The 27,288-nt window shown below is 43.9% G+C and overlaps 1 protein-coding gene across 12 annotated transcripts in view; it reads left to right on the top strand.

Moving 5' to 3' along the window:
- Positions 1–24,857, top strand: part of MTUS2 (microtubule associated scaffold protein 2) — a 257,315-nt gene extending 232,458 nt beyond the window's left edge. For all 12 annotated transcript variants that reach the window (XM_068181191.1, XM_068181183.1, XM_068181186.1 and 9 more), the window contains 8 exons: positions 3,708–3,774; positions 9,993–10,207; positions 13,804–13,909; positions 15,666–15,739; positions 17,218–17,316; positions 17,656–17,775; positions 20,127–20,224; positions 23,195–24,857. In XM_068181191.1, coding sequence (XP_068037292.1) covers positions 3,708–3,774; positions 9,993–10,207; positions 13,804–13,909; positions 15,666–15,739; positions 17,218–17,316; positions 17,656–17,775; positions 20,127–20,224; positions 23,195–23,411 — 996 coding nt within the window. In that variant the 3' untranslated portion in view covers positions 23,412–24,857. The remainder of the gene's footprint in view (positions 1–3,707; positions 3,775–9,992; positions 10,208–13,803; positions 13,910–15,665; positions 15,740–17,217; positions 17,317–17,655; positions 17,776–20,126; positions 20,225–23,194) is intronic.
- Positions 24,858–27,288: the final 2,431 nt, after the last annotated feature.

Raw genomic sequence — 27,288 nt, 5'->3', positions numbered from 1 at the left:
TTCCAGGCACAAGACTTAATCATTATGTTGCAGAGTTCAGGAATGAGGAAGAAATTTCTCTTCATCTCCATCATGAGTGTAATCTTATTTAATGAAAATTACTTCACTATCAGAGTAATTTCTTGGGAGGCAGCCAACAGAAGGCCTTTGTCATCATTTTTCTAATAAGTAATGCAGTCCATCTAAAAGTACATGGAAAGTAAATGCAACATTTTAATTTGTGCAAAATGCACTGTTTTGGTTTCACATTTTTGGGCATAAAAAAAAGGAATTCCAGACCACACTAAAGAAATACTTTTTCTTCCTTTAACTGCTGCACTGAAAATGGTGGATATTTGCACAATCTCCTTACAGGGTCTCTGGTCTTTTCACCTACCGAAAACAGGTGTGTACAGTCAATGAACATTATTAAACCCAAGTTAGATTTGGCCCTTGGGTGCTCACCCACAATGGCTCAACTCCAAGTGGTGATCTAGTAGAGAATCCTTGCAAAGCTCCTTTGATATGCTGAGCCTTAGTGGACACAAAATTCTTGGGAGGGCACCTCAACTCTTTGCTCTACTGCTTCTTACCCTGTCTTCTCTTTCAAATACTTAGTTGAGATAAATATTAATGAAAACTGCTGAACCCAATGGGACATCCTCTTGGCTTAGTTTCTTATCCATTTGTTTTGGGGAAGTTTTCCTTGTGTGCTTGTGAATTTTTGAATTGCTTTGATGTTTTGACCGTGGATGTATAGGAATCTCAGCACTGAACATGGTAGCTTTACATTCCAAAGTCAGATCCAGATTTGCCCTACTGTAATGTTTGGTTTCCTTAGTGCTGGCATTCCCAGTTCCCTGGCTACACTGATAGTGGAGTGCTGGTTATCTGCAGAGCCACAGTGATGATAACAAGCAGGGGCTCTTTTGTTTTGCATTGCTGTCGTGTTTACAGTGTCGCAGGAACATGTGCAGGCCAAACCTATCATGTCACACTGACAAAGCAGGTTGCAGTTACAGAAGATGTCAGGGATTTGTGAGTTCACTGCATATCCAGGAAACTGTGAGGCTGATCTGATGATCGGCCAAAACTGCACCTCGCTTCTCTTCCACAAGAGGAAGATAAGAACTCGTGCTGCTGCTCTCCAGAAGAACCCTCTGAGAAAGAGGGACTACTTGAGGCTTTGGCACTGAGGGCAACCCTTGCACATCTGATCTCCCAGGAAACATAAGTATGAAGTCCCAAAGAGCAGATAGGAAGCTCTGACCAAATTAAAACACAATGCAAGAAGTACTGGCAGAGCAGTAAAATGACAGTGAAGGCACCTGAGCTGTGCTGGTCTGGCTGCCTGAGGCAGCCCCAGGGGCTGCTGTGCTCTGGAAACCACAGCCCAGCATGGTGGGAGGCAGACATGACCCCCACTGCCCTGGTGCGTTGGTGTCCATGCTGGAGCTGGAGTTATAGGATAGCATTTTTAAGCTGGCACCACGGCAGTTCTCCACATTTTTTGAGAGGATCCCACCACCAAGTGTCCTCAAGGGTAGGAAAAACCTTATCTAAGATAAAACATCATGTAAAATGTGGAGCCTGTAATGTTTCTTATGGGGAATCAAATTTTTAAACAATTTTTCTCCCAGAAAAGTGGGGTTTTTACTTGCTTTTAATTTTCTTCATGTAAAGAGAATAGTGACAATCCCACTGAGTTCTGCTTATCTGTAGGTGCTGGCAATGGTTTGTGCAGAGCTCCCTTGCTTTGAATGGCTTTTGTTTCAAAGAATGAGAGCTGGTAATTTGAGTGGGTGCTTCCCATCTGCAAGTCCTGCATCCAGTATATCCCTGAGCACCCACCTTCAAGGGCACCAGGCCTGGCAGTCTGTCAAAAGCACTTCTGAAAATGACTCCAGTGAGCTAAACAGACGATATGGGCAGATGCAATGATATTCTCCAAAAGGGGGGAAACCTTATTCCTGTAAGACTGATGGTTTGGGAATCTATGTGAAGGAATCTGGTTTTTTAATATATCAGGCTGTATTTATCTGGACTTTTTTTTTTTTCCATAACTTTTTGACTAATTAGGAAAAAGAAGTCCCTAAGAATCCACATGATTTTATTCTGAGCCTAATGCAGTTGGTCAGGACTGGACATTCTGCAGTCCTGGCACACAGCCCCCTGTGCATTACTCAGCAGGATAAGGAGCCAGGAGGAGTCACTGGAGGAGCCAGGCCTTGCATTCCTGACTTCTTCCCATAACTGAGTAAGAAAGATGCCCACATCATCTGGGTCTCCTCAAGCCTCCAAGGCTCTCAAATCAGCTCAGTTTATCACTCCATTTACAGGAAACTTTCTGGAAAGGGTGTCATTTGGATCTGGTGGAAACCATCCCAAAAGGACAATATGTAAAGGATTAATTCAAATTCCAGATTCTGTTATTCTGATATTACCAGAAATAAAGTTGTGTTACTTCTCTTAACAGAGTTAAAAGTTAGGTGCAGGAAAAATACACAGAAATATTAAGTTCCAAATTTTTTTTCCACTTTCATTTCTGTAATATAGAACTGACTTGCTATCATATCTGCTATGGATCCTGCAGCCAAACTAATCCTGTCTGTGCCCTAGATTTTTATTAGCCTTGCTTGCTTAGTACAGAAACATTTGGTTTCTAGGACTCCTTTTAATTCAATTTACTACTGTACTGCTTTTTCTCTTGAATATGATTTTTCTGTAGCATCCTTTAAGGATTCTTGACCTCTTCTTACCCAGGATATATTTATAGTAACCTGATCTAGTTTTATTAATCATTAGTGATCTTCCCAGCAGGGTACATTCCTTTGTCTTCTTTCTAATATGATTCATGATCCATCCCAATTTAAAGTGCCCATATGATTGAACCACTATGCTGGGATTTATTGTACTAAATCAGCCTCCAGTGGATGGAGATAAGAATTTTGTTTGTCACTTTGCACAGCACTAGTCAGATATCTGCTGTCTAAGTCCTTGCATTTTGGTAATAACACCTTAAATACCTCATGTAAATACCTTTTAATTTTCCTTTAGCCAATTCATCTGTTTTACTCCTTAAATATTCAGATTTCTTTTGAGACTAGTCAAGGAAAGGAGCCCGAAGAAATGAAATCTCAGAAATAGATGTGGAGATGGGCATGGACATCAGGTTATTAGTGGTGTTTGTATGGGAATGCTCACCATGCATAAAATGGTGTGAGTACAGCAATCTGCTCTGTAAGTTTGATTCTGTGAACATATTAATATGATTGGAGGTGGTTAAATGCAGGCTTAAATAGAAGAAAAAATTTAACAGTTTTAATAAATCCATCTTGTACATGCAGTCTAACCATAAATGATACACAGATGGACCACAAAATTATTAAAAAATACAGATATCTTTTTAGACATATAGGTGTTAATAGCATATTCTGCACTGTTGTGTGCACATGAGTGTGTGTACATGCACTTGTAGACATACAAGGTACTTGTAGCCCATGAGTTGTAGCTCCTAAGCTTGATTTAAAAACTGAATGAGTCATTATAATCCCACTCCCCTCCCCTTAAAAAAAAAAAAAAAAAAAAAAAAAAAAAAAAAAAGTAGTACGAGGAATCAAGCTAATCTGCTTTACTAAATGAACATGTGAAAGTGCTTAAGTGCTTAAGTGCTTATCTGGGATAAACCTGGGTACTATACATATTTCTCTCTCTTTTTTCTTAAACAGAATGAAAATGCCCTTGTGAAAATAAAGGAGTTAGGAGTCGAGCTTGCAAAGATCAGGGAGGAAGTTGGTAAGTAGTACAAGAAAAGTAACAACAAAGTGATTCTCTCACTTGACATGAAAGCAGTTGTTATGATTCCCTGTGACCTGATCCTGGGGAACCTCCATAGATGTGATTAAGTGTTTTCTGAAGCCCACTGGCAAAGGGGTTTGTGACTTTGCAGGGAACCTTGATTTGCAGGGGAACCTCTTTGCTGTGTAGATGAGTTCATCACCACACACACTGGAGCCAGTTGTGCATCATCTTTGCTAAACAAATTGTTCTCCATAAATCCACAGCTTCTGTGCTCAAACACAAGCACTGCTGAGAAGAAAGCACAGTGTGATGAGAAGTGGGAGCTTGGGATCATTGCAGTGCACAGTGACTGGGAATGCATCAGCTTATGAACATTGCTGTGTTTTGCAGTTCAGCTACAAACCAAAGGACACCAAGCTCAGAATTTGCTTATTAATATCTCTGAGGTTTCTTCCTGGTTGAAAGACAGAAAGAGCAATGCATCCCATTTGGATTCTGTATTCCCTGTATATCTGCATGCCCCTCTTCCTTTTTAGTTTCTGATCTAGACAGGAGAGAGAGTGTAAGGCCAACAGGCTGAGTTCTTCTGGGCTTAAATCTCTCCAGAATGAGTGTGATGTTGGGTTCATCTACCTCAGGGCAAATGGAACCACTGATGACTGGAGCTATGAATAGGGGGGACCTCTCAGCTTTCTCTGCATGTGAGAGCCCAGTTCCTGGGTCACCCATTAAGCACAGATTGTGTCATGTGGCCAGAACATGACATGGCCAGCAAGGGGAGGCTCAGGCCAAACGCCTGTGGGATGGGCAGAACTGCAGATCCTTCCTGTGCTTTGCCTTCACCTTGCCCATAACAGCCCACTTCAGAAAAGCTGAGCACAGCCCTTTTCAGACGCCCAACATCTTGTGTTCCCTGCTTTGCCCCTCTGACAATCTTTGGCTGATTGTCATTTCATAGAGAGCTTTAGTGTCCCCATGGCCAGTGCAAACTGCAGCAATAGCAAAACAGGTTTCCAGTTATTCCCTGATGCCTGCCTTCCTCCATCCTCTGCTTCTCTACAGCTCTTACAGAAGAGTTGCCACTAGTTGGTGCTTTCTTCAGGCAGGGCACATCTGAAGTTCTCAGTTCAATAGCCACTTCTCATTTGAAAGCCCTACCTCAATCTAGCAGGTTGGATTTGTTCATTTCCCTGAGTGCTTTTATAAGTGGCGGTGACATGGGAAGAAAAGAGAGGTTCAGTGCTGGAGAAAAAGAGCTCTGCTTCCATTTACACCATGTTTGCACGGCTGAAGTGAGTACAAATCCCTGGTGGTTTTGCTGGAGAAGAGAACTTTGCCAAGGGTATAACTGCATGTCAGTTTGGGGGTCACAGAGCAGCATGCTCAGTAACAGGAGATCACTGTTCTGCCTGCCCTTGCCACTGCCCTTGCAATGCAGCAACAGACACCTCCTCTGCACAAAGCTGAGATCTGGTGGCATATGCAGGGACAGTTTTGGTAAGAACCACAGACACCCCAGAAAAGCAGCCTGAGCTGTACTGCTTCAGAAGGGAGATAAGCTGTGGATGTGTATGGGCTTTCTTCCTCAGAAAGGGAAAAGATCGTGTGAGAGAGACCTTTCCTCAGTGGTCCTGTGGACATGTGTAATGGAGAGGAGTCATTACAGGCCACCTCTTCCTCCCATCACTCTGGAAGACATGGAGATGCTGAACAGAAGCTGTTTGTGAGTGACACAAGTGGCTGGTCACCTGCTTGGTGGAGGTAATCCTCTCTGTGCAACCCTGAGATGCAACATGGCCAGCTAGAAGCACTCCCGCCAGGGATGAACAAAAAGATGAACATGTGCAGGTATTGCACTTCAGCAGAATGTGAAGTAATTCATCAGCAATAAAAATTGTATTATATATGCCTAGATATCCCTAGTATAGATTCCACATCCTATTACATATGTAAGGTAAATTATTATGCTTTTTAGCATAAGTCAAAAATTGCTGCACAGTCTGTTTTCCTTTGGTATAAAATTACAAAACTTAATTTTGAGAAACAACCAGTGTTTTAAAACTGTGGAAGAGGTGAAATGGTAAATGCCATGTACATGAGAACATTTCTCATCAGTGCAGTTCTTTGCAGTCTCTAAAGCAGTTCAAGCTGAGGTTATTACTGCAGACATGAGGGTGCTACTGGACACATGCAGCCCACCTGTGGTATCGGAGGATTATTTATTCATCACTATCAGATGAATCAGTGTGTTGTACTATATTGTACATTATTTATGCAAATGAAGAATGAAACAGTCCTTTATTTGACAACAACAATCTTGGGTGAGTCTATGAAGAAATTCAGGGAAAATCAGAGTGTGTTATTTTGACTACAACCAAGCTGTAGTTCTGATGTGCCTCCATCACTTTAATAAGTAGTTTTTCATTAATTAAAAATAACCAGTGCAGTTAAATAGCATGGGTGTTGGTCAGAAATTCCTGATTTCTCATGTGCAAATTCACCATGTCAGACTCACTGATGCAAATGCCTGAATGAATCAGTAAAACAAGGCTGGACTAACCAGGTCTGATACAGGCAGTGAGTCCAACACTTAGTTGTTTAGGCAATAGCTGTAATTCAGAGTTATAATCTGGGTGCTGAATGTGCTTGGTTTTCACAGCATGCAGTCTTTAACTTCAACAGAAACTACAGGATTCTGCTATACAAAGCAATGGAACTGCAACAGAGAGCCCACTGTTCAGAAAAGTAAGAATATATGTTTAAGGGAAATTCTTGTGGTAAATAAAACCATTGTTGAAGCAATAGCAGCAATGGACCATGTGTAAAAAATAGTTTAGGGAGTCCTGCATCCTTCTGGAGCCAGGCAAAATATTGAGGTCAGACAACACTGTCCACTTTTGCCCCCAGCACTCCTGTGAAAGTATCATTCCACATCTGAAACCAGCATGGGTGAAATAAGAAAGTGATTCTCCTTTCCCAGTCCTAGGGAGGAATCTTGGCCTCTATGAACACTGAGGGACTTGTTATTTAAAGCAATAAGGTTTGCTCATGTATTTTGCTAGAAACAGCAAGGCTAGGAAAACATGACAAGCAATCGTTCTGCACTCAAGAGACCGATCTTTATAAATTATAAATATAAACACTTTTCAGCTGCAACACTGACTCTCTTTCAATAAAGAGGTTTTGAATACCAGCTGTTTCCCTTCAAACTAATGGAAATTAAATGTCAAAATTACCTGCTCCTTCACTGTCAGACCAATGACGTGAAGTGTGTTGAGAGGAGGTATGGAGATGCATAAAAAACCTAGACAAAAGATGAGATGTCAAATTTAAAGTTTGTATTATTTGAGTTCTCAAGATTTTCAAAGCCAGAGCCTTTGTGCCATCTCCTCCTGGATATGCTTCCCAGTCAGAGGACACTTAACCTGAGTGCAGTGGCTGTGTCATTTGTTTGTGATTTTGGGGCCAAGGGTCAGGAAGAAGAGCCCATTTCTCATCTCAGAAGGAAACAGTCCCTCTGTAAGGCCACAAGACACCAGCCCCCAGTACCCACAGAAGCTGCACTCCTGAATGCAAAGTGCCAGGGCTGGGGAGGCTGCACTGTGGCTCCGACTGTGTGTGGTGGGGGAAGGAAGGTCAGTCCAGTAGTGACTTTTCCCTCACCTTCCCAGCCCAGCCTGAAGTGGGTTTTGGTCATCTGTTGTGCACTCAGTGCTCAGAGAGTAGGGAAGCTGCAGTAGCTGGTCTCATTTAACCCAGCACACTGTCATCCCAGGAAATGCCACCTTGTCTCAGTCATTTCCAGCCTGTAAGCAGCAATGGAGATACCTACAGAGAAGGAAAAAAAAAAAAAAAAACCCGGGTGTAACTCTTCTAAACAGACCAGTAATATTTGTGCTCTGCTTGTCTTGTTCCAAGTCAGTAATACATTCATATAACTTTTCAGATTAATTTTTTCTTTTTTTTCTACAAGAGTAGCTCACTTTAACAGGATCCCTGTCTTGATGCCTGAAAGCTAAATTCACAGTTTTCCAGCAGCATTAGCAGGTTGTCTGTTCAGGCATCTGTTATGGGGTCCCTGCTGGAGATGACCCAGCTGCTTCACCAGGACCACACAGCTGGCTCCAGCAGGGCAGGCTCTCCCACACTGGTTCCTGCACCCCGGGCAGCACAGCTGCAGACCCCTGGGTTCCATGAGTGTTGCCTTCTGCTATGTCTGTCCCAGGAGAGCTAGGCCCAAAGGTCCATCTCCCTACTAGGAAGAGATTCCGTTTTCCCTTAACACTTCAGTCCTCAGCCTCATTTGTCTTAGTCTGAGACTTATGGTACGGATCACTCCTTCTCATTAGAGGTGTTTTTCTTTGGTATAAAATTACAAAACTTAATTTTGTGAAACAACCAGTGTTTCAAAACTGTGATCAGCAGAATGTGAAATTGTATTGGGCAAATTGCCTCATTTTCTGCCTCCAGTATCATTGTTGGGTGTATGGGGAACATGCCATGCAAGCTCACTTTTCCTGCTTCCCTCTTCCCTTCATTTTGCACCTGCATCAGGGTCTGAATTGTGAAGAGTCTTGTATTTCAGATTACAGGATGTGTTTCAGATGGACTTTCTTTTGGTTAGAGCACATTGTTTCATTTCCCAGCCTTCCCTGTGTGCTGGTTAATCACATTAGAGAGGCTGGAGAGTGATGGGGTTCATTACATCTCCTATTTAAAGCTTGAGTAAATTTGAATTCTACTGAAGGCAGAGCTGCAAGCACAACCCCTCCTGCTTTGGGATCACTTTACATGCCAAAGATAATAAAAAAGAAAAAGGCAAGAGAGAGAGTTTAGAGCTATGATCCAGACCGCCAGGAGACAAGACATTCCAGCTGATTTTCTGTTCCTTTCTGGATGTAAGACAAGTGGGAAGGCTTTCTGTGTGCTGCCACTGAGGTGCTAAACTCACTGGTTCACTCTCTTTCTGTAAGGAGTTGACAATGTGACAGGGACAGAGTCCCTCACAGTGCTCCAGAAAATATCAGGATCAGAACAAGAGCCCAGCAGTACTCATCTGTCTGGACATACTGAGCAAGTCTGGATATTGGTGTCCAGTAAGTGTGGAAGCAGAGCTCTAAACAAGGTGAAAAACAGCTAGGGAAGGGAATGGTTAGCTTGGGTGTCAAACTACCTTGGCAAGGGTGAACCTAACATAAGCTGTGGGGACAGCACTGATAGCTTGGACAAATTGTTGCTATCCTGGGAAAAATGAGCACAGTCTGACAACAGAGTAGAAAGAGACAGGAAGATACAGATATTGAACAAATATGTTGTCATAGGATAAATATGGGTTTGAAGCATTCACCAGGGAGACAGCTGCTCCCTATCCTCTGACTTACAGTGCCATACTGGTCTGTGCATGGCACATGCATTTTGAAAGGCAAATGAAGGATAAATATGCAGTCAGTTTGTTCAAAACTTCATCATCTTTCTAAATCAGCTATGGATCTAAATCAGAAAGAAGATCTAGCAGTGCCATTAAAAACCCATTTTTCCTTCTTTGGTATTCTGAATGTTATGGCCATGATGATTTTAATCACTTCTTACCTTTAGATCTTTACAAGTAAGCAAACTTGCTCTGTTCATGTACTTGTCTGATCTTGTCCAGCTTGCATCAAGTCTTCAATATCTGGATTTTTTTTAAAGAACATTTGTTCTTTAACAAAGCAAAAGGCTGAGGATAAAGTGTTTGTGACATTGCTTTCCTGGGAGTAAAGGTGAGTAACCAAATGGGGAAATGGACAGATTTTCCTTGACTTGATAGAACTGTTGGAAAACAGTGGTGTGAATTCTGACACATAGCCACTGGGTTAGTTCACTAGAGTAAAAATTTCACACTTTCTGATTGCCTTCAGTATCAGCCTTTCATTGTACTCTCTGGTATCATGAAGCACACAAGATAGTGGTTTGAATACAAAAATATTTTAAGCAAGTGTGCATTAATGGATTTGAATGGTCCTTGGTGAAGCTGGAGACAGGTTTATGGGATGAACAGCTTTGAACAGCTCGAAAATGGGATGTGTGAGATACAAATCCTTCTGGTCAAGTAGTCAGTCATATCCCTTGTATAACAGAGTGAGAGAAGCACCAAGCTCATTTTTCTACTATCAGGTCCGATGCCACTGCTTGGTCCTGGGCAGTGTGAGGACTGTGTGGTCTTATCTCCACAGACCTCAACACAGCGAGATGGAAGAAGCTGCTGAGCGAGAAGGAGGAGCTGGAGAGGTGTTTTGAGGAGGAGGGGAAGCAGCTGCGCAGGCAGCAGCAGGAGGAGTTGCAGGCGTTGGAGCAGCGGCTGCAGGAGGAGTACAAAGCCAAGAAGGAGAGCCTGCAGGAGCAGCACAGGCTGCAGCTGGAACAAGCCAAATTGCAGCATCAGGATCAGGTCAGTCTCCATCTGTTGACTTTGAAGAGTAGTCCATTCTAGTACTGATTGGGTTCAGGTAATGAAATACATTGAACACTCCAACATGAAGACACTGGTAATGAGTTATGAGTGGAAAAGTGTAATCCTGAATATCGTTACTGCTCTTTCTCCCTATTAGTTCCACTATTTTTTCTACACACTAATCTATTACATTGCCATGTCTTGTCTTCACATGCTTGCTGATGTTTTACAATAAAAATATTAAGATTAGCTCTGCTGCCCACACACACTTGCTCCTCAATCCACCTATTTTAGTCAATTTATGACTAAAACCAAGGGTTATAAGAACCTGTTCCATACAGGTGAGGCCAGCAGAGCCAGCCCATTGTTATTTGCTAGTTAAAGGGCAACACAGTGAAGTGATAGCAACCATGCAACACATGCTGCCTAAGCATCAAGCACGTGATGCACTCCAGGTCCCCTGATTGCTGTCCCACCACTCAGTCTAATCTCTTGGACTGTACATCCCAAGTGTTTCTCCTTGCTTTGCTTTCCGTGTGTAGACAAGAGTATTCTCACTAGCAGCTACTTTTGTCTGGTTTTGTCAGACCAAACACTGTAACTCAATGCAACTGGGCTGTTTTGTCCTGGACAAACTACTTTTTTCTGTTAATGAACTGATTTCTAAAGATGTATTAGAAAGTGCTATCAAATATGTCTTTAAGTTCTAAATCAGATTTTAAAAAATATTTCTTGGTAAATGGTTAGAACCTATGCTGAGCCACGTCTTTTGGTTCTCATTTCAGTTTATGCAAGTTGGTTTTCTTGCAATGCCCTTCAAAATTTCTGCTTTTCTTTCTGATATGAAGGAGGGATTGTGTCCCCAAAAGCCTTGACAATTTTCTCCTTGCACTGTGTCAGTGTGTCAGTCTGCCTGGTAGAAGATGTTGGCTCAAGCTGCAAAGGTTTACCTCTCCTGGATCACCTGACATCAGCATTTGTGAAGGAATTTGTTAATTTTCTGCTGAAATAGCTTATATCTTAGCTCTGCTACTCTTTGAAGTGTTTCTGTGAGCTCTCAGGACCACAAGAACAGATGTTGATTCTTCTCCTCTCAAGCTGATCAGTGCAAGAAAGCTGTTCAAAGTCATTGTAGGACTTGACTAGAATTATGCTTATTTTTCTTATGTTTTCATCTGTTGTGACTCTATTCATCATCACAGAGGAGCAGTGGAAACACATCCTTCCCTCTGTGGGGCAAATAATTCTTGGTTTACTCCAGAGCTGTGTGTTCCCTGATTATTGAAAATAACACAAACATTCCTCTCCATTGCTTTGAAAGTGCTTCTGTGACCCTAGAATCTCAGAGTTTTAGCCCACACTTTCAATTCTTAGTTCAGTTAGCATGATGAGTTTTAGCAGGTTTTCCCTTTGAATTCCTCCTCTGCTGTATACCCATCCTGTGTAGAGCTCTCTTGAACCAGTGGAGGCTGACAGACCATGCTGGAAAGCTGCTCACCAATGTTTCTTGGCCAAGGAAATGGAGCTCTTGCACTGCACATGAGAAAAGCCTTGTTCTTGAGCTGCCCATCTGCATGAGGGGGATTTGAATTTGCATTCTTGAAGGCAATAACAACAGCAAAACTCTTCTGACCATGGATCTGCATGTATTTCTGTTGCCATAAATCTAATTTGGAAGATGCTCATCCCATGTTCATGGTTTCCAGTCACAGCTTAAACTTCCATGCTGTGTTGCTTCAGTCACCACTTCGTTCACTACGAGATAGCTGTTATTTGTTTGGAGACACAGTTCCTGTGTCAGGTTTTGGAGGCTCAGCTGTCTCTGAGGAGGTAGCAGAGCATGAGAGCCAAACTCCTCACAAAATGATCTTGTGTGCCAGTGCATTCTTACATCTCCTTGCAGCTAAAGGCAGAGTAAAGGCTGTGATCTGTCTCGCCAGTGTTTCTCACTTGAGATGCTCAGCTCAAGCTGTTTTGCCCAGCAGTTTACTGAACTTCTCCCACTAGAGCTCCTCTTGATTTTGCTTTATTAAGCCTTAAAAATCCCACCTGAGGTACTTTCCATAGCCAGAAATAAACATGACTTGTGTTAAGTGAGGTGATCAAGCTTACAGAGTAAGTTATTAGCATGCAAGACAGCTGCTTCCCAGTGCCAAGTTGACTATCTGCCACAAAAAACTGCAGACAGGACGTCACACTGGAAAATTAAAGAGAGCCATTTGGGATGTGGATACGAAACACACAGAAGGCAGAAAAATCCCTACAGTTAATTTGGGGCATATTTAATTGACTTTATAGATAAATAACTTGTCAAGGATGGCGGCAGCAAGAGGAGACCCCTTCACCTTCTGAGGGTGTGGGCATTGAGGATAATCATTCCAGGAGGTGCTGTTGAGTTGAGAAGAAATTAGAGTACAAATAAAGGCTTCAGCAAGGGCGAGGTAAAGAACGTGGTAATGCTCATGGGACTTCAGCTACAGACATCATATACAAGGACACTGTGCTCTGGGAAAAGCCAGGTGATAGTCCTTATCCCATTAGCAGCCCTTTGAGTCATCTGCCCCCCACCTTTCTCAGCTCTGTCATGCAATACATCAGCAGGCTGAGTCCCCATTATTTTGCAGTTTTTCACCACTGAGTTATCTCCCACATTATTATGAAAATTAGTTTGGATAATTTTAAATTCCATGTTAAATGCCCAACTTTCATTCTAAGAGCTTGTTTTCTCCAATATGGTTGGAAATCTGGCTTCTGGTGGGTTACCTAATACATATGTTTGACAACTAAAAGCAGTGAAATAACATTTATTCCAGTCAAGGCAAACTTAGCTGCAGTAAACTTCTACCATTATTTACATAAATGTGAGCAAATAAAGCTGTTTAGAGTCAACTCACTTAGCCATGAACAGAACAGCTGTTTCACTGTAAATGTAAAATAGTTTGATCCTCTGGCTTGGCAGATATCACAGATAATATTGTGTTAAATGTAGGGTATAAAATCACCATGGTTACAAACCCCAAAAAATCAAATTGATACATTGCATTCAGAAAGTGCTCTGGACCACTGACTCAATCTTGATCAGGATTTTTTACTGTAATTCCTTTAATGATTCATATCAAAAGACCATCATTAGGGATCTCACTTTGTCTTTAGCCAAGTCTAGTAACATACAACGTACTGAAGGAGTCCCAAACCCATAGGGTGCTCTAGAACACAGGCTGCCCACAGCCCTCTTCCAGCTGCACTCCTCACTCCCATGATGGCTGTGGGCTGTGTGGTCATTATTATAATTTAAATTAATGGAATGTCGAGACTTCGGAACATTTAATAAACAGCATCTCCACCTAAGGGCTTTGTGACCTTTTGCTTTCTTATGTACCTCTTCATCACCATTAAGTTAAAAGAACAAAAATACCATCAGCAGTGACTACATGCTACCACTCAAGGCATCAACATGGCTCAGGTGCTGGAAGTGTCACATTCCGGAGATCCCTTTGTTGTCTCCAGCTCAGAGCTCTCCAGAAGTGGCTTGTCAGTGTGCCAAGGCCTGTCTAACCATGTGTCCATGTCTGTGCTCACTGTTGCTGGAACAGGTGGAAGATCTCACAGCTGTACATGAAGCTGCAATGTCACAGTTGGAAAATAACCACGTAGTGGCCATTACAGTACTGCAGGATGAGAATGACTGCAAGATTCAAGGTAAGCCAAAGACAACCCAACAGCTACACAGCTGTTCCAGAGCAGGAATTAATGTTGTAGTGACACTGTGCTTCTTCCTCCAGAGCAGATTACACAGAAAATTTGTGTTGGTCTAGTGTTTTCATGCTTTCAGATTCATGCTAGGGCAGAAGGAGAGATGTCTGCAGTCTACAGCATCTAACTTTGACCTCAGATTATATGAGGGGGGTCTCTGGGTCAAAGATAAGGCTTTATCTATGCGTTGCTGAAAATAGAATCCAAATTCCACACATGCTTTTTCAAGAGCCTAATCTTCAGATGCTCAGAAGGCTAGAGCTCTTGGGATATCCCTGAATTTAGGTGCTCAGATACCCACAGGTGCTTCTAAAAACAGCTTCAAAAATTTCATTATTTCCAGTAGCAAATGCCTAGCCATGCTGAGTAGACCAAAGCCTCTCACTGGTGCAAATCTGCACCTCAGCACTGTTACCTTTATTTTGTGTCACAGTTTGGCCACAGGATTGATGCAGCAGACAGAGCTCTTCCCTCCCTACCAGTTCAGCAGCTAAACATATGCCTTTGTACATGCTTTAGCTGACATTTAACAGTAATCTGTACAATCTCCCCATTTTTTCCTACATTTTAAATATCTCTGGTAGGTTTTCCCACGTTTCCTAGACCAAGCCATATTGCTTAGCTCTGCATTGTGTCAATTAGAGACACGGTCCAGAGCATAACATGAGCTGAGGAACAGTCTATTCTCCTCTCTCATGGGCAGAGAAGGTATCTAGCATAGCATTTGTAAATTAACATATGCAATTTTGGAAATAAATAAGTAAAAAGCTGATTCTTGCTTGAGGATATTCTTATCTCTCCATTTTTTTTAGTATTTTTTGATGATAAAATTCAGTTGCAGTTCATCAAGGGTCTGGTGGCCAAAGTTTGTGCTCCCTGCTCCTGGTGCGGGTGTGAAATGCCCTCCTGTGCTTGGAAAAGGCACTGCAGCCGCTGCGGGCGACTGCGCTGCGCCCGGCACTGGAGCGATGTGTCACACATCGCTGCTGTGACTGGCTGCTGAGCAGGGGCTAGAGGGCAGAACACATGGCCTTGGCAGGGAAAGCACAAAAAACACAATGTCCATATGCTAGCTGTTACTACTGCACTGAATGATGACTCGATGCCATTGCTTTAGAGATTGAACTTTATTTCACTTTGTCTTTTACACTTTTGGTTACTGGTATGCCCAGGGTGAGTAATTCTAGCAGAAAAGCATTTAATCAAATTTTTTTGTCTTCTCCATCTCACTACTGGAATAAACCACTTAACTCATCTACCACAGCTTGGGGAGAAGCACTGTCACTGGTATTTTTGCATCTCAGGTGGTGGCCCTCCTCTCTATCCCCCCAAAGAAATTGCAGCCCAAGCTTTTAAATTTATCCAATTTTAAATCCTTTGATCTAGGGATTCTCACTCTGAACTGGTAAATGGCCCATTGTCAGACTAACCCTTTTCAGATCAGAGTGCCTGGGAGCTGAGAATTCTGAGCAGTTCTGAAAAATCAGAATATGGTCACATAGAAACAGAGGTATCTGCAAAAAGATCAGGAAACTGTTTTTCAGAACAATTTACCTAAGGTCACAGAGCATATTGCTACCAGTTTCCTATTCCATGTCCTAAAACTGCATTCCAAATTGCACTTGGCTCATGACATGTGTGCTCTCAGACCCTGGTTTGCTGGACTCCGCTCAGTAATGTCATGTCTGTGTAACTTCTCCAGAACTGAATACCGCTCACAAACTGGAAAAGGCACAACTAGAGGAGACTTTTGAAAAGCTGCGTCTGTCACTCCAGGTTAGCAGTTTCTTTATTTCCCACCCTGTAATGGTGCTGGGGAGCAGCTGATGGGGCAGCCCTGGACACGCTGCCCGCTGCCAGCACACCAGGCTCTTGCCTCTTAGCAGCTCTGGTACCTCTTGTGCTCTGCCTGTCCAAACTGAGACAGAGCAGCAAACCCTGGGGATTTTTCCTCCCCCTGGGCTGGTTCACAAGAGAGAGAAAACTGAAAGGGACTTAAAGGCATCTGGATAAAGAAAGAAATGTCTTTTTGACCCTGCTCTCTTCTGGCAAATTTGAACTCTTCGCTGCTTGATGGGGAGGACTCTGGCACCTGCAGTGGCTGTAAGCATCACCTTGTCTGCATGGTACCCGCCAGCTGGCTCCCCCAGGGCTCAGAAATGGTGACATCTCCCTGTCTGGCCCTGTGCCTGTGTCTGTGCTTTAACCTCCTCCCTGCTGCCTGAACGTGGGAAAGCTGGTCCCACGCTGTAGACACATCTCCAGTCCCACCGGAGTGCAGTGCAGTCCCTGATGTGGGCTGCCCCAGGGCTGGCCCTGCTGTGCAGGCCAGGCTGTGGATGGCCAGGGTCAGCCCTGCACATCGCGGTTCCCACATCCCACTGTTTAACACCAAGGTCAAAATCGTCTAATCCTTCTAAAAACTCCATGCTGTTCTCGCTCCCTAGATGAAGAAATCTCAAGGAGTGGAGGGCAGAACTGCGCCCCTGTGACACAAGCTAAGGTTGGAAATGTGTGAACAAGTAAAGATGCCGGAGCAATTAATGCAAGCCCTGTTTGATTTCACAGGCAGAGATGAATCACAATTTTTAAACGCCCTGACTAGCGCATATTGTTGCACTGCTGCGACAGCTCGAGGCATGTCAGCAGTTTTGCAATAAGGGCTGATGTAATGTTCCAGACAAGAAATCACAACTGTGAAAGATAAAAATACCATCTTCACAGCAACTGTGGATTTTACAGGTGTTCTATAGACAGAAATGCCTTTGATGGTAACAGGAATATGATTGCTTAACATGTTGTTCCCATGTATAGCTCTGAGATGAAATGAGGATCATTTAGAATTCCACTCTACTAACTCATCATTGCTTGTTACCATGTTAGAAGCTTAGAAAGGGGAAGGAAACAGGTATCTCCTACCTCATTTGGACTCTAAGGACCACATAAATGCATGTGATATAAATGCCAGCTGTTCCAAGGAAGGACATGTCTGTTCTCATCCAGCACAAGATGATGGGGTGATTTAGCAACAGCCACGGGTGTTACAGGTATTTTGTGGTTCCCTGAGGCTTATCAAATACCCCTTCTATGTTCAAGTGGCCTGACATAAAAAAATATCACCTTACAGGGGTGTCTAAGCCTTATTTAGCTTCCCTGATAAACCACTGCCTGGTTTGGCAGTGCAGACTGGCCGGTATGAATGTGAGTGGGCTGATAACACAGCTGATGTGTTAATTGGTGTGTTTCCCCCCCAGGACCAGATAGACACCCTCACCTTCCAGAACCAATCTCTTAAGGCCAAAGCAGATCGGTTTGAAGAGGCTCTGAAGAAAAACACTGAGGAACAGCTGAAGGTAGATGACAACTCTAACTCTACAGGCATCAAGATAGATGTTTCTAAGTATTACACATCACCTGGTTCAATGAAGAGCAATTGGATCCTCACTCCAGGGGCAGGGGGCAGGTCCCAGCTGAGATCCCGAATATTGAGCTCTGAGGAAGAGTCACGAATCTTAGCCAAAAGGGTATCAAGGAGACAAAATCAGGGGTCAAATGGGCTGCAGAGGACCAGGTCCAGGTAGTTTTCACACCACTGATTCTCCTAAACCACAGGGTTACACAAAGGAATCTCTGTCTTATGGCTGAAGATGTGTGTATGGCTGACATATCCAAATACCTGATATATTTCCTAGATTGTGCGAGCTCCGTATCTACACTTAGAAAAAGATTTGAAGAGCTTAAAACATGTTCTGGAAATGAAGAACCTCCAGATTCACCAGCAGGAGAAGATGATTATGGAGCTGGAAAAACAGGTGAGTTGTCATTTTTCCTACAGAGGAGACATCACAGAGGTTATAAAGAAGTTTGGTTACAGCAGATGAACTTAAGAGAGGTGAGTACCCACATGAGGCTGGGGCAAGACACAGTCAAACATGTTCACATCCATCGATCTGGATTGCTTCTTCATACAGTACCCGCTCAGCATGTTAGATTACACAGCAAGGTGAGTGGTGGAGGAAGAATGGAGGAAAGGGAAATTTGTGGTAGTCCAGGGTACACCAGCCTGCACCATATGCCCCTACAGCAATCAGGTAGCCTTTTAGGGCTGGAGAGGGCACATGGGGAAAGACTGAGCTATGGTGTGTCTTGCTGCTGCTCCTGCAGGCATTTAGGGAGCCATGTGTGGATTAGCAATACTCAGCAAGCAGTCCCTAGCAAGGCTTACTCTAGAAGAGGTCTCTCCAGTCCTCCAGTAATGCTTTTCTGCAGGCTATGCTGTTTTCTCCTCCTTTGCTTGTGGGATTCCCTGATGAAGAACTCCCCAGTTCACCAATTACATTTTTTTGTGGGAATGGGGATTCATTTTGTACAGCACAACCTGCAGTGACAGTAAAATACAGTGTGGTGACAGGATGAGGCAATACCTCAGCTGGGAGCTGTGGCAGCTGGTTCAGCACAGCATTCAGCAAGATTTGTTTCCATTTACAGGGAAATTTGAGAACTCTGGTGATTATTTTGCTGAACAGATGCTTTAGTAAGTGGATGCAGAGAAAAGTGCCTCTTTGCAACTGAGGCTTATTATCTCTTCTCCTTCCAATGGGCTACTTTTGGAGCTAAGCCAGGATTTGGAAACACCAGGGGAAAAAAAATTCCCAAACAACAGGCTATATAATTCATGGTCTTTTAGCTGCTTTTGCTCATTAACCACATACGAGTGCACAGTCCTGTTCCTGCCCTTTATCACAGCAAAACAATGGGTCTGCTGTGGCCCAAAGGCACAATTGCTTTCCATTTCAAGGTACACCTTTGTAAGTGCCAGACCACCTACAGGACACCTCCAAATGCTCTGGGGCCTCACAAGGGAGCAAGAGAGCATTTCAAACACAGGGTCAGCCTTGGCTCCTTGGCAGCTGAAAGGGAGGCTGGAAATGAAGGTGGCACAACTACTACTTGTGAAAACTATTGAAGAAACAGAGAGAGGGCCCGTGATGGTTATTCCTCTCTCGGAGCAATTCAAAACAGGGCCAGAATCCAAGTGCTGCTCTAACAAAATAAACTGGGACAGACCAGAATATCTGAGAATCAGGAGTATCCTTTACAATTACCTGCACAGATCGGAAAGCACAACCTAAAACTGATGTCCCCACCATTAAGTGTGAGTTATTGCTATCCCCAGTGCACAATATTTTGGATCTTTATAAAAGGTTGGGAAATTCAATAACCAAGCTCACACAGAGATAAGGTTACCCTGTGCTATCTTATTTTCTTTCAGAAGTGTTGAATTCAGCAAAATTTTCAGCTGGAAAACCAAGGACTAAAGTCATAAAGTATGTCAGAGTCAAAGCTTGGGGCAAGCAGGGTACCTGAGGCTGTGGAACATACCTGTAAACACCTTACTAATACACTGCTACTCATGTCCTCAAACTCTGCCCTTGAACTGTGCTGAATAAAACCTACCTGTGGTTGGGATAGGATTAATTTCAATTAATTACAGCTTAAAGTTAAATGTCTGGTTTAAGCCTGTCATTTAAGTTGACATTTTCAGCAGCAGTGAGAAGAGTCTTCAGAGGCCAGCCCACCTCATGAGAATGCAGCAGCACTCTAAGGCTTCTGCTGGGCATCATCTGCCCTGGTGGGTGACTCTTTTCTCTCCATAACTGAGGAATCATAATTGTGGAGGCTGCTAGTCAGACTGTAATGTCTGGAAGATGTACATCGTCCCATCTTGCACTCCTCCTTCATCACTAGACTGACCACTCATATGACAGTGCTGGGCAACTTTCCTTGCTGGGTGCTCCTCAAGTGTCACCAGCACTTTCTCCAACATCTGCTAACGCTGGCTCCTTGGGGGACAAAAGCTGTGGAGCACCACTGAGGAAAATATCTATTTGCACAGAACAAAACTAAGACCCTCCTCCTGCTCAGTTATAAGTAAGGGCTGGTTCCGGTCTGCCCCTGCTCAATGCTCTGCTGCTGGCCCCAGGTGCTTCACCAGTATGATATGGTGGTGTGAGTCAGATCTCTACATCTCAGCTGCAGTCAAGAAAACCACCTCCACCTATCCTCAAGTTTTATAAGTCGCTCCACAGATTAATATATAACAAATCATCTTGGATCAGGTGCCAAGTGTTCTTCAGATTTAACAAACCTTCTTTTGCTGCAGGTTGAAAAAAATTTAAAGCTGGAAGAAAAAATCACCATGCTGCAACAGCAGAACGAAGAACTCAGAGCCAGGATTGAGCAAAATACTGTCATAACAAGGTTTGTGCTAGTATTTGCAATCTCTCTGAGCTTGAAAGGAGGCCCCAGGTCTTAATTGTCCAAGGCTGACACTTATTTCAGAAGGGGAAAAACTTATTTCCCCCTGAAAATGTATTTGTGTTCTGCTCTGCTTGTCTTATTAAAAAAATATTTTTATATTGGGGTTTGCTTCCTTTAACATAAGGAAGGCCATGTATCTGTCTATGTATTTCCATGATTTTGACATGCTGCTGAGAACAAGCTTGCCAGTGGTTCTGATCTCAGTATCACTGCCCTGAGACCTCTTAGTCAGTGGGTAATGAGGATGCAAAATGGAAAAATCTTGGGAAAGACATCCTGAGGATGTCATTGTCACCCAGGCAGGATTAACCTTTGTCAGGTTTTTTCATCAGCGCTGCCTTTTTGCAACCTTGTCACAATGGGACAAGGGTGACAAGGCTCCTTGTTAGGTGACATAAAGAGCAGGGTAGGATAGTCCCTGCCCCAGAGAGTTTATATCATCATGCAAGGCCGCAGACCACAGTTGGAGCCAGGGAGAAGGGGTGCCAGAGGGAGAAACTAGAGCTGGTCTTGTCCCAGCACTGCAGCTACCTAGCTGTCATGACATCCAGAAATGATGCCACTGGCCAAAAATTCAATTTTTAGTCTATTTTTTAAACTGTCAGTGTCCCATCTCTGATTTTAGTTTTTGTTTTTCTCATGCCTCATTTCTTAATGACTTAGCCTTTTGAAATTGTCTTCAGCGTAGATATTCTAACATTCAGATCAGGGTGAGGATTATGTTTTCTCTCACCTGATTGTAAATACCTGTAGTACACGTTTCACTGTCTGACGTGGGTGTCTACAGCATTTCTGTGCTGGGGGAGGAAAACTGGGTATTTTTAAGGTCTGGTTCACCAGACCAGTTTGAGATGCCTGCTTTTGGGCTGAATGAATTGTGGCCTGGAAGTGGCAGTCTCTCTCCATGCCTTACAGCAGCCAGGGTGCCTGGTTCAGCGCTTGACATCTCTGCATTGCAGCAGCAATGTGGTGAGAACAGCACCCTCCCTCCACTCCCTGCTGGCATCCAGCTGTAGCACTTTGCTTGTTGCCTGCAACTGCATAGGTATTGCTTTCAAAAACACCTTTTAGGAGAAATTCTGAATTCAAAGTCAGCCTGGGATGTCAACTTCAAGGAGAATAATTTTCAACTAGTTTGAGGGAAATAATTTTCAACAACTGTGGGGACAGCTGTGGGGCAGCTACAGGGACAAGCCAGGGCTTTAAAGTTGGAGTTATTAAAGCATGCATTTTCCCAGCAGCAGTAACCACCCTGACTGCTGATTTCTGTTGTACTGGCACTGCCTGGGAAGCACAGTGTGAACGAGCTCAGGGAGCTGCCCTGGATTAGAGCTATTTCTGCCAGCTTGCAGTCTGGGTGCCCAAGCAGCTGTGACAGCCCAGCAGCAGTGAGAGGAGGATGGGGAAACAGCAAAGCCGGTCTCTGCAGCACCATCAGGAGGGGGTCCTAGAGGCACTGGGGTGTGAGGGGTGCACCACAGAGATATTTCCAATTAAGGACAAGGGCGGGTACAAAGGGAAGAACAAGAGCCTTTCAGGTAGATCATGACCCAGTTTTGGATGCGAGAGCTCCACAGAGCCCCTGCTGGGACTTCCCCAAGAACTTGAATAAATCATCTATCTCCCAGCACTTCAGATCCTCCCTCCAAATCAACCAGCATTTTTTTGGTCCTCTGGACTGGGGATGTCTGAAGAATGATAGTTTCCAACACCCAAGAGATCAAGGTGACTCGGCTAGCCACTGCTCGCTGCACAGTTCAGAACTTTTGGGGACTGGGAGAAGAAAGAGCCATATTCTTGATTATCTGAGCTACATTTCCCTAGGAATCGAGGCTAAAAAAGCAAAAATTCTTTTAAAATGTCTTTTAAACAAAATCAGAAATGCCAACCCCCACCTCTCATAGACTTCTGGTGAGTGGACCAGCAGTCCATGACATCTGCTACAGCCTTCAGGCTATCCCCAGAAAAGCAGTTGTTTTGTATGCATCCAAAATCCACACCTAGCTGCTGCTGAGCACTGAAAACACCTAGGGGAAGGTTGGGTTCCTCCCTGTTCATTCCTATAAAACCCTAAATTGCCAGTTAATCAGGTTAGGTGCCTGCCCAGAGCTGCCGGATGTTGATCACGTGAGGAGCTGGCTCTTGCCCAAGTGTAGTGGGGCTGCAGAAGCCTGGTGCTCCTGCATGGATCCTTTGGGACATAGTTGTTGTCAGCACATGCCCAAAACACATCTCGATCATGTCCCACAGTTACTTGCCCTGCCCCATTTGCTTCAAAACCAGTCACCTGGTTGATGAGTGCAGACTCACTAAGGCTGTGGTGCCCATAGGAGATTTCCATGCCCAGCTCCAAAAAAGCCATGAAGTTACTGGGCATTCTGGGGAGAACACCTCCCTGGTCATTACTGGTGAAGTTTCTTTAGTGTTGCAGTCAGGAATAGAGGCTATGTTGGGACCAAGGAGGAAGGAGCTGGAGAAGGACCCATAACCTCATGACCTTTTACGGAGTAGAGGGAAAGCCTTGAAGCTGAGCTGTGTCCTGCATCAGGACATCAGCTGAAATTGAGAGCATGGAAAGGCCAGACTGCTATTCCTTTGCATACCATAGCAGCGAGTTGAAAAACTCAGATGCAACTGCTGTCAACCCTCTTTGTACTTACTCTGACACTCCACAAGGCCAGGGAGAAAGGCTGGGGCTCATCCCACCACAGATGCATCTGGAAGCAGAATCAGACACTGGGGGGAAGCTATGACTTGTGCAGATGATTTTCTTACCCGGCAGTGAAGAGATCTGGGGACAGTTGTGCCACAGCTTCGGCAGCTCAGCCCTAGGGGCAGAGGTGGACGCATGAATGCCACCATCTTTGCCCTGGAGTGCCTTACATGTCCTCCTGCTGCTTCTCTCTCCAGGCAACTGTCAGAGGAGAATGCAAATCTTCAAGAATACGTTGAGAAAGAAGTGGAGGAGAAGAAGAAGCTCAGCAGGACTAACGAGGAGCTGCTCTGGAAGCTGCAGGAGGGAGATGCTGTGAGCCCTGTCAAACTCCCACCCTCACCGTCCACTCCTTTTTATCGCTGCTCATCAGGGAACTCCTCTCCAGCAAAAGTCAGAACCTTGAGGCGATAATCGGCAGCTGTGTGCCAAAGGTTCCCTGCCTTTTATGCATTTCCAATCTGCAAATTGTTACCATCCAAGGAAGTACTACCATCAACAGGCGCCCAGGGTTCATGGCTGCAAGCATGTTCAGTAGCTGCATAGCTTTACACTAGGCAGGGTACTCTTACAGACCCCATATAGAAATTCTTGGTACTGACATGTTGATTAGGGTAGCAAAAAAGATAGACAAGAACTAGAACAGCAGAAAGTTAGGATAGCAAAAGGTTTAGTTTGATGTGTGAACATTTTAACTATGGTTAGAGCCAAAAGTTGGGAAATGCTCTAATAATGATGAACCATTGTTCATCAGAATGAACTTTTGCTGCAGTATTTCAGGTTAGTTACAAATATAGTTCAAGTTGTGAATATTTCTGTATATGTGTCTGTGTTTATATACATGTATGTATTGTACCTTTATACCTATATATAGACGCACACACATATATATGTAGTTGCAGATGTTCTGAATTACATTTTTTATATTATTGGATACTACTAAGTGCTGATATATTTTCATTACAGTCAGCAGTTTTCTAACTCGTGCCTAAGACTTGTATCTAAACAAAATGCATTTCTGTTTAGCCTCCCAGGAATATTTATACCCAACCTAGAAGAAAGTTACACAGAAGTAGAAGCGCCTTCCAAGTGACCACCAAGTGGTACTCTATGTAACATGAACACCAGCGAATTTGAAATTCTAAGACAGTACTGCCTTCAAAACCATCACCTTTGCATTGAACACCAGAAAAGATATGCATACCATCCACTGCTTTTTAACTCTTAGCATTGATGTTGTAAGTGGAGATAGGCTAGAGATGAGAAAACTGAGAGTTTTAGCAAATTTGGTAGAGGTTACTGGTTAACATGGTTCAATTTTAGTGTCTTTATTTCAATCCTAGTCAGATCTTATCTTGTTTTACCTTGTTGTGGTTAGGATGCAATCAAAATCTCTGGCTGTAGGTTTCTGTCCATTTTGTTTTATTTCAAGGCCCAGAAGCAAGAATGAGAAAATAAGTTGTTTATCCTTGACCTTTGCTGGATGAGAGGTTTCCAATAGTAAGATGAGATACTGGGCATCTGCTAGGGCTCTAGCTTCCTTCCACTTCAAATGCCAAATAGAGCATAGGCAACTTCATATGTGCAGATGAAGTGAGAATTTAGTTCCTTCCACATATCTGCATTATTTCACATCGCTACAGCTTACCCTGAGTTACAGAGCACTTTGAAGATTCATGGAAATCAGTGGCTAAACTACCTTTAACTTTCCCATCTAGAAGCAAAAATGTTCACCCAGGCTTGGGGTGACCTCCCACCTAAGGGGATGCTGAGGCTGAGGAGTAGTTGGCGTGACACTGTCTGCAGGGCCCTCATGGGCATTGCTAACAAGATAAAAATATCCCTGAGCATAATTTAAAATACAAAGAGATCTGTGGGATGCTTTTCTACCCAGCTTAGGGCAAAGATCCTGCATGCAGGCCTGCTCTGTGCACTGGGGCAAAAGTTAGCAAGGCAACAGTACCTGGAGGAAATCCCTGAGGTGCAGGAGCACTGCAGGGAGGGTGGCTTTCTCACCCGGGTGTGTGGTGGAACCAGCAGGCCCTACACCCACAGGGTGTTGCACAGCTCTGCCATTCTGCTGGAGTGGGAGCTGTGCTTCAGCTTTCCTGGGAAATACTCAGGATTCACAGACTGCAGCTTAGATACAGCTTCAACCACCATCAAAGCACCTGTGGCCTGTTTCACAGTGTTAAAAAGAAAGATGATTTTCTTTTCTCCTTTTTAGAGAAATTTATTTTGGTAGCAGCTTTTGCATGGTACTGTGATATGGAGTAAATTAAGCATCTTGTTAGATTAGATCATGCCACACCAGCTACTACTGTTGAAATGCATTGCTAGATTTTAGTGTGTCCAGCAAGTACAACCTGGAAGATAGATACCTAGCACGCACATGCACACAAAGCCCCTTCTTGCCAAGTACGACTTTAATCACTTTGATGCTTGCTAACTGCACAGCTATTTGCAACACCTACAGCATTGTCATCTTTGATTCCACCAACAGAATTCTAATACAGTGAGATCACAGACTCATTGGGTGATTTGGGTTACAAGGGAACTTTAAGACCATCTAGTCCAGCCCCCACTGCCATGGGCAGGGACACTTTCCACTAGATAGGTTGCTCAGAGCTTCATCCAGCCTGGCCTTGAACACTTCCAGGAATGGGGTATCCACAACTTTTCTGGGCAACCTATTCCAGTATCCTACCACTCTCGTTGTAAAAATTCTTTTCCTTATGTCCCATCTAAACCTATCCTCTTCCAGTTTAAAACTGTTGTCCCTTGTCCTGTCATGTCCCTTGTCCCTGTCCTTTACTACAGGCCCTGGCAAGTCTTTCTCCATTTTTTCTTATAGGCCCCCTTGAGGTCCTGGAAGGCTGCTAAAAGATCTCCCCTAAGTCTTCTCTTCTCCAGGCTGAACAACTCCAAGTGTCTCAGCCTGTCTCCATAGAAAAGGTGCTCTAAGATCCCTCTAAGATCTTTGTGGCATTCCTCTAAACCCACTCCAATATGTCCATGCCCTTCTTATCCCCGGAGCTGGATGCAGCACTCCAGGCTGGGTCTCACAAGAGCGGAGTAGAAGGGCAGAATCCCCCCGTTGCCCTGCTGGCCACGCTGCTTTGGATGCAGCTCAGGTTACAATTGACTTTCTGGGCTTTGAGCACCCATTGTTGGTTCATGTCCAGCCTCTCATCCACCAGTATTCCCAAGTCCTTCTCAGCAGGCCTATTTTCAATCTCTTTATCCCCCAGCTTGTATTCATACCAAGGGTTGCCCTGACCTAGGTGCAGGTCCTTGCACTTGGTCTTGTTGAACCTTGTGATGTTCACATGGACTCACCTCTCAAGCCTTTCCAGATCCCCCTGAATGGCATTCCCTCCTTCCAGTGTACCAACTGAACCACTCACCTTGGTGTCAATCCACAGACTTGCTGTGGATGCACCTGATCCCACTGAGTCATTTAAGATATTACACAGTATAGGTCCCAGTACTGACCCTGAGGAACACTACTTCTTACTGATGGCCGTTTGGACATGGAGCTGTTCTGGATGCAACCATCCAGCCAATTCCATATCCAGCTTCCATCCATCAAAGCTGTATCTCCTCAGTTTAGGATGCTGTGTGGGACTATGTCAAAGGCCTTGCAGAGTCCAGATAAATGACATCAGTTGCTCATCCCTCACTTACCAACACAGTCACACCATTGCAGAAGGCCATCAGATCAGTCAGAGTGGCTTGTTGGTAGTTTCTAGGATTCTCCTTTTTACCCTTGGTAAAAATGGTTGAGACGATACAACTGGAGTTGTTACTTTGATGCTACTCAGAACTTCAAATGCACTAAAGCATATTATTGGCCCAGGACAGGCTGGCAGAACCTGTTGTAATTTATTAATCTTTCCCCTTTATATCTGGTGCTTTCCTTATCACTCTGTTGGTTTAAAATCATTTTCAAGACATGCTTCCAGCAGTGAATTGGAAGTGGGGCTTTTATGGTGGGAAAACTGGGACTGAACCTAGCTCCATCATCATTTGGTATCATTGCTAATCCCTTTCCCATCTAATTTTTGCCTCCCAGTCCTGCCTCTCACTGGATTCTTCCTTAGCACACCCTCTGGGGCCTGCCCAATCACTAGTCACCCAGCAACCTGTCCCTGTGGGGGGTGTGAAGAGTGCAAAACCAGAAAGAGACTATTTTCCCCCAAAAAGGTTATTCCTTTTTTATACTTTTCCTCTGTCCTGTCTTTCTTTGCCTCTGCATGCTGAAGTAGGTGTGAAAGAAAAGCCCAGGTCG

The sequence above is a fragment of the Anomalospiza imberbis genome, chromosome 2, assembly GCF_031753505.1.
Source record: "Anomalospiza imberbis isolate Cuckoo-Finch-1a 21T00152 chromosome 2, ASM3175350v1, whole genome shotgun sequence".
Classification (NCBI taxonomy): domain Eukaryota; kingdom Metazoa; phylum Chordata; class Aves; order Passeriformes; family Viduidae; genus Anomalospiza; species Anomalospiza imberbis.
Note: the sequence above shows the minus strand (reverse complement) of the source record. Positions and strands in the feature narration are given on the sequence as shown.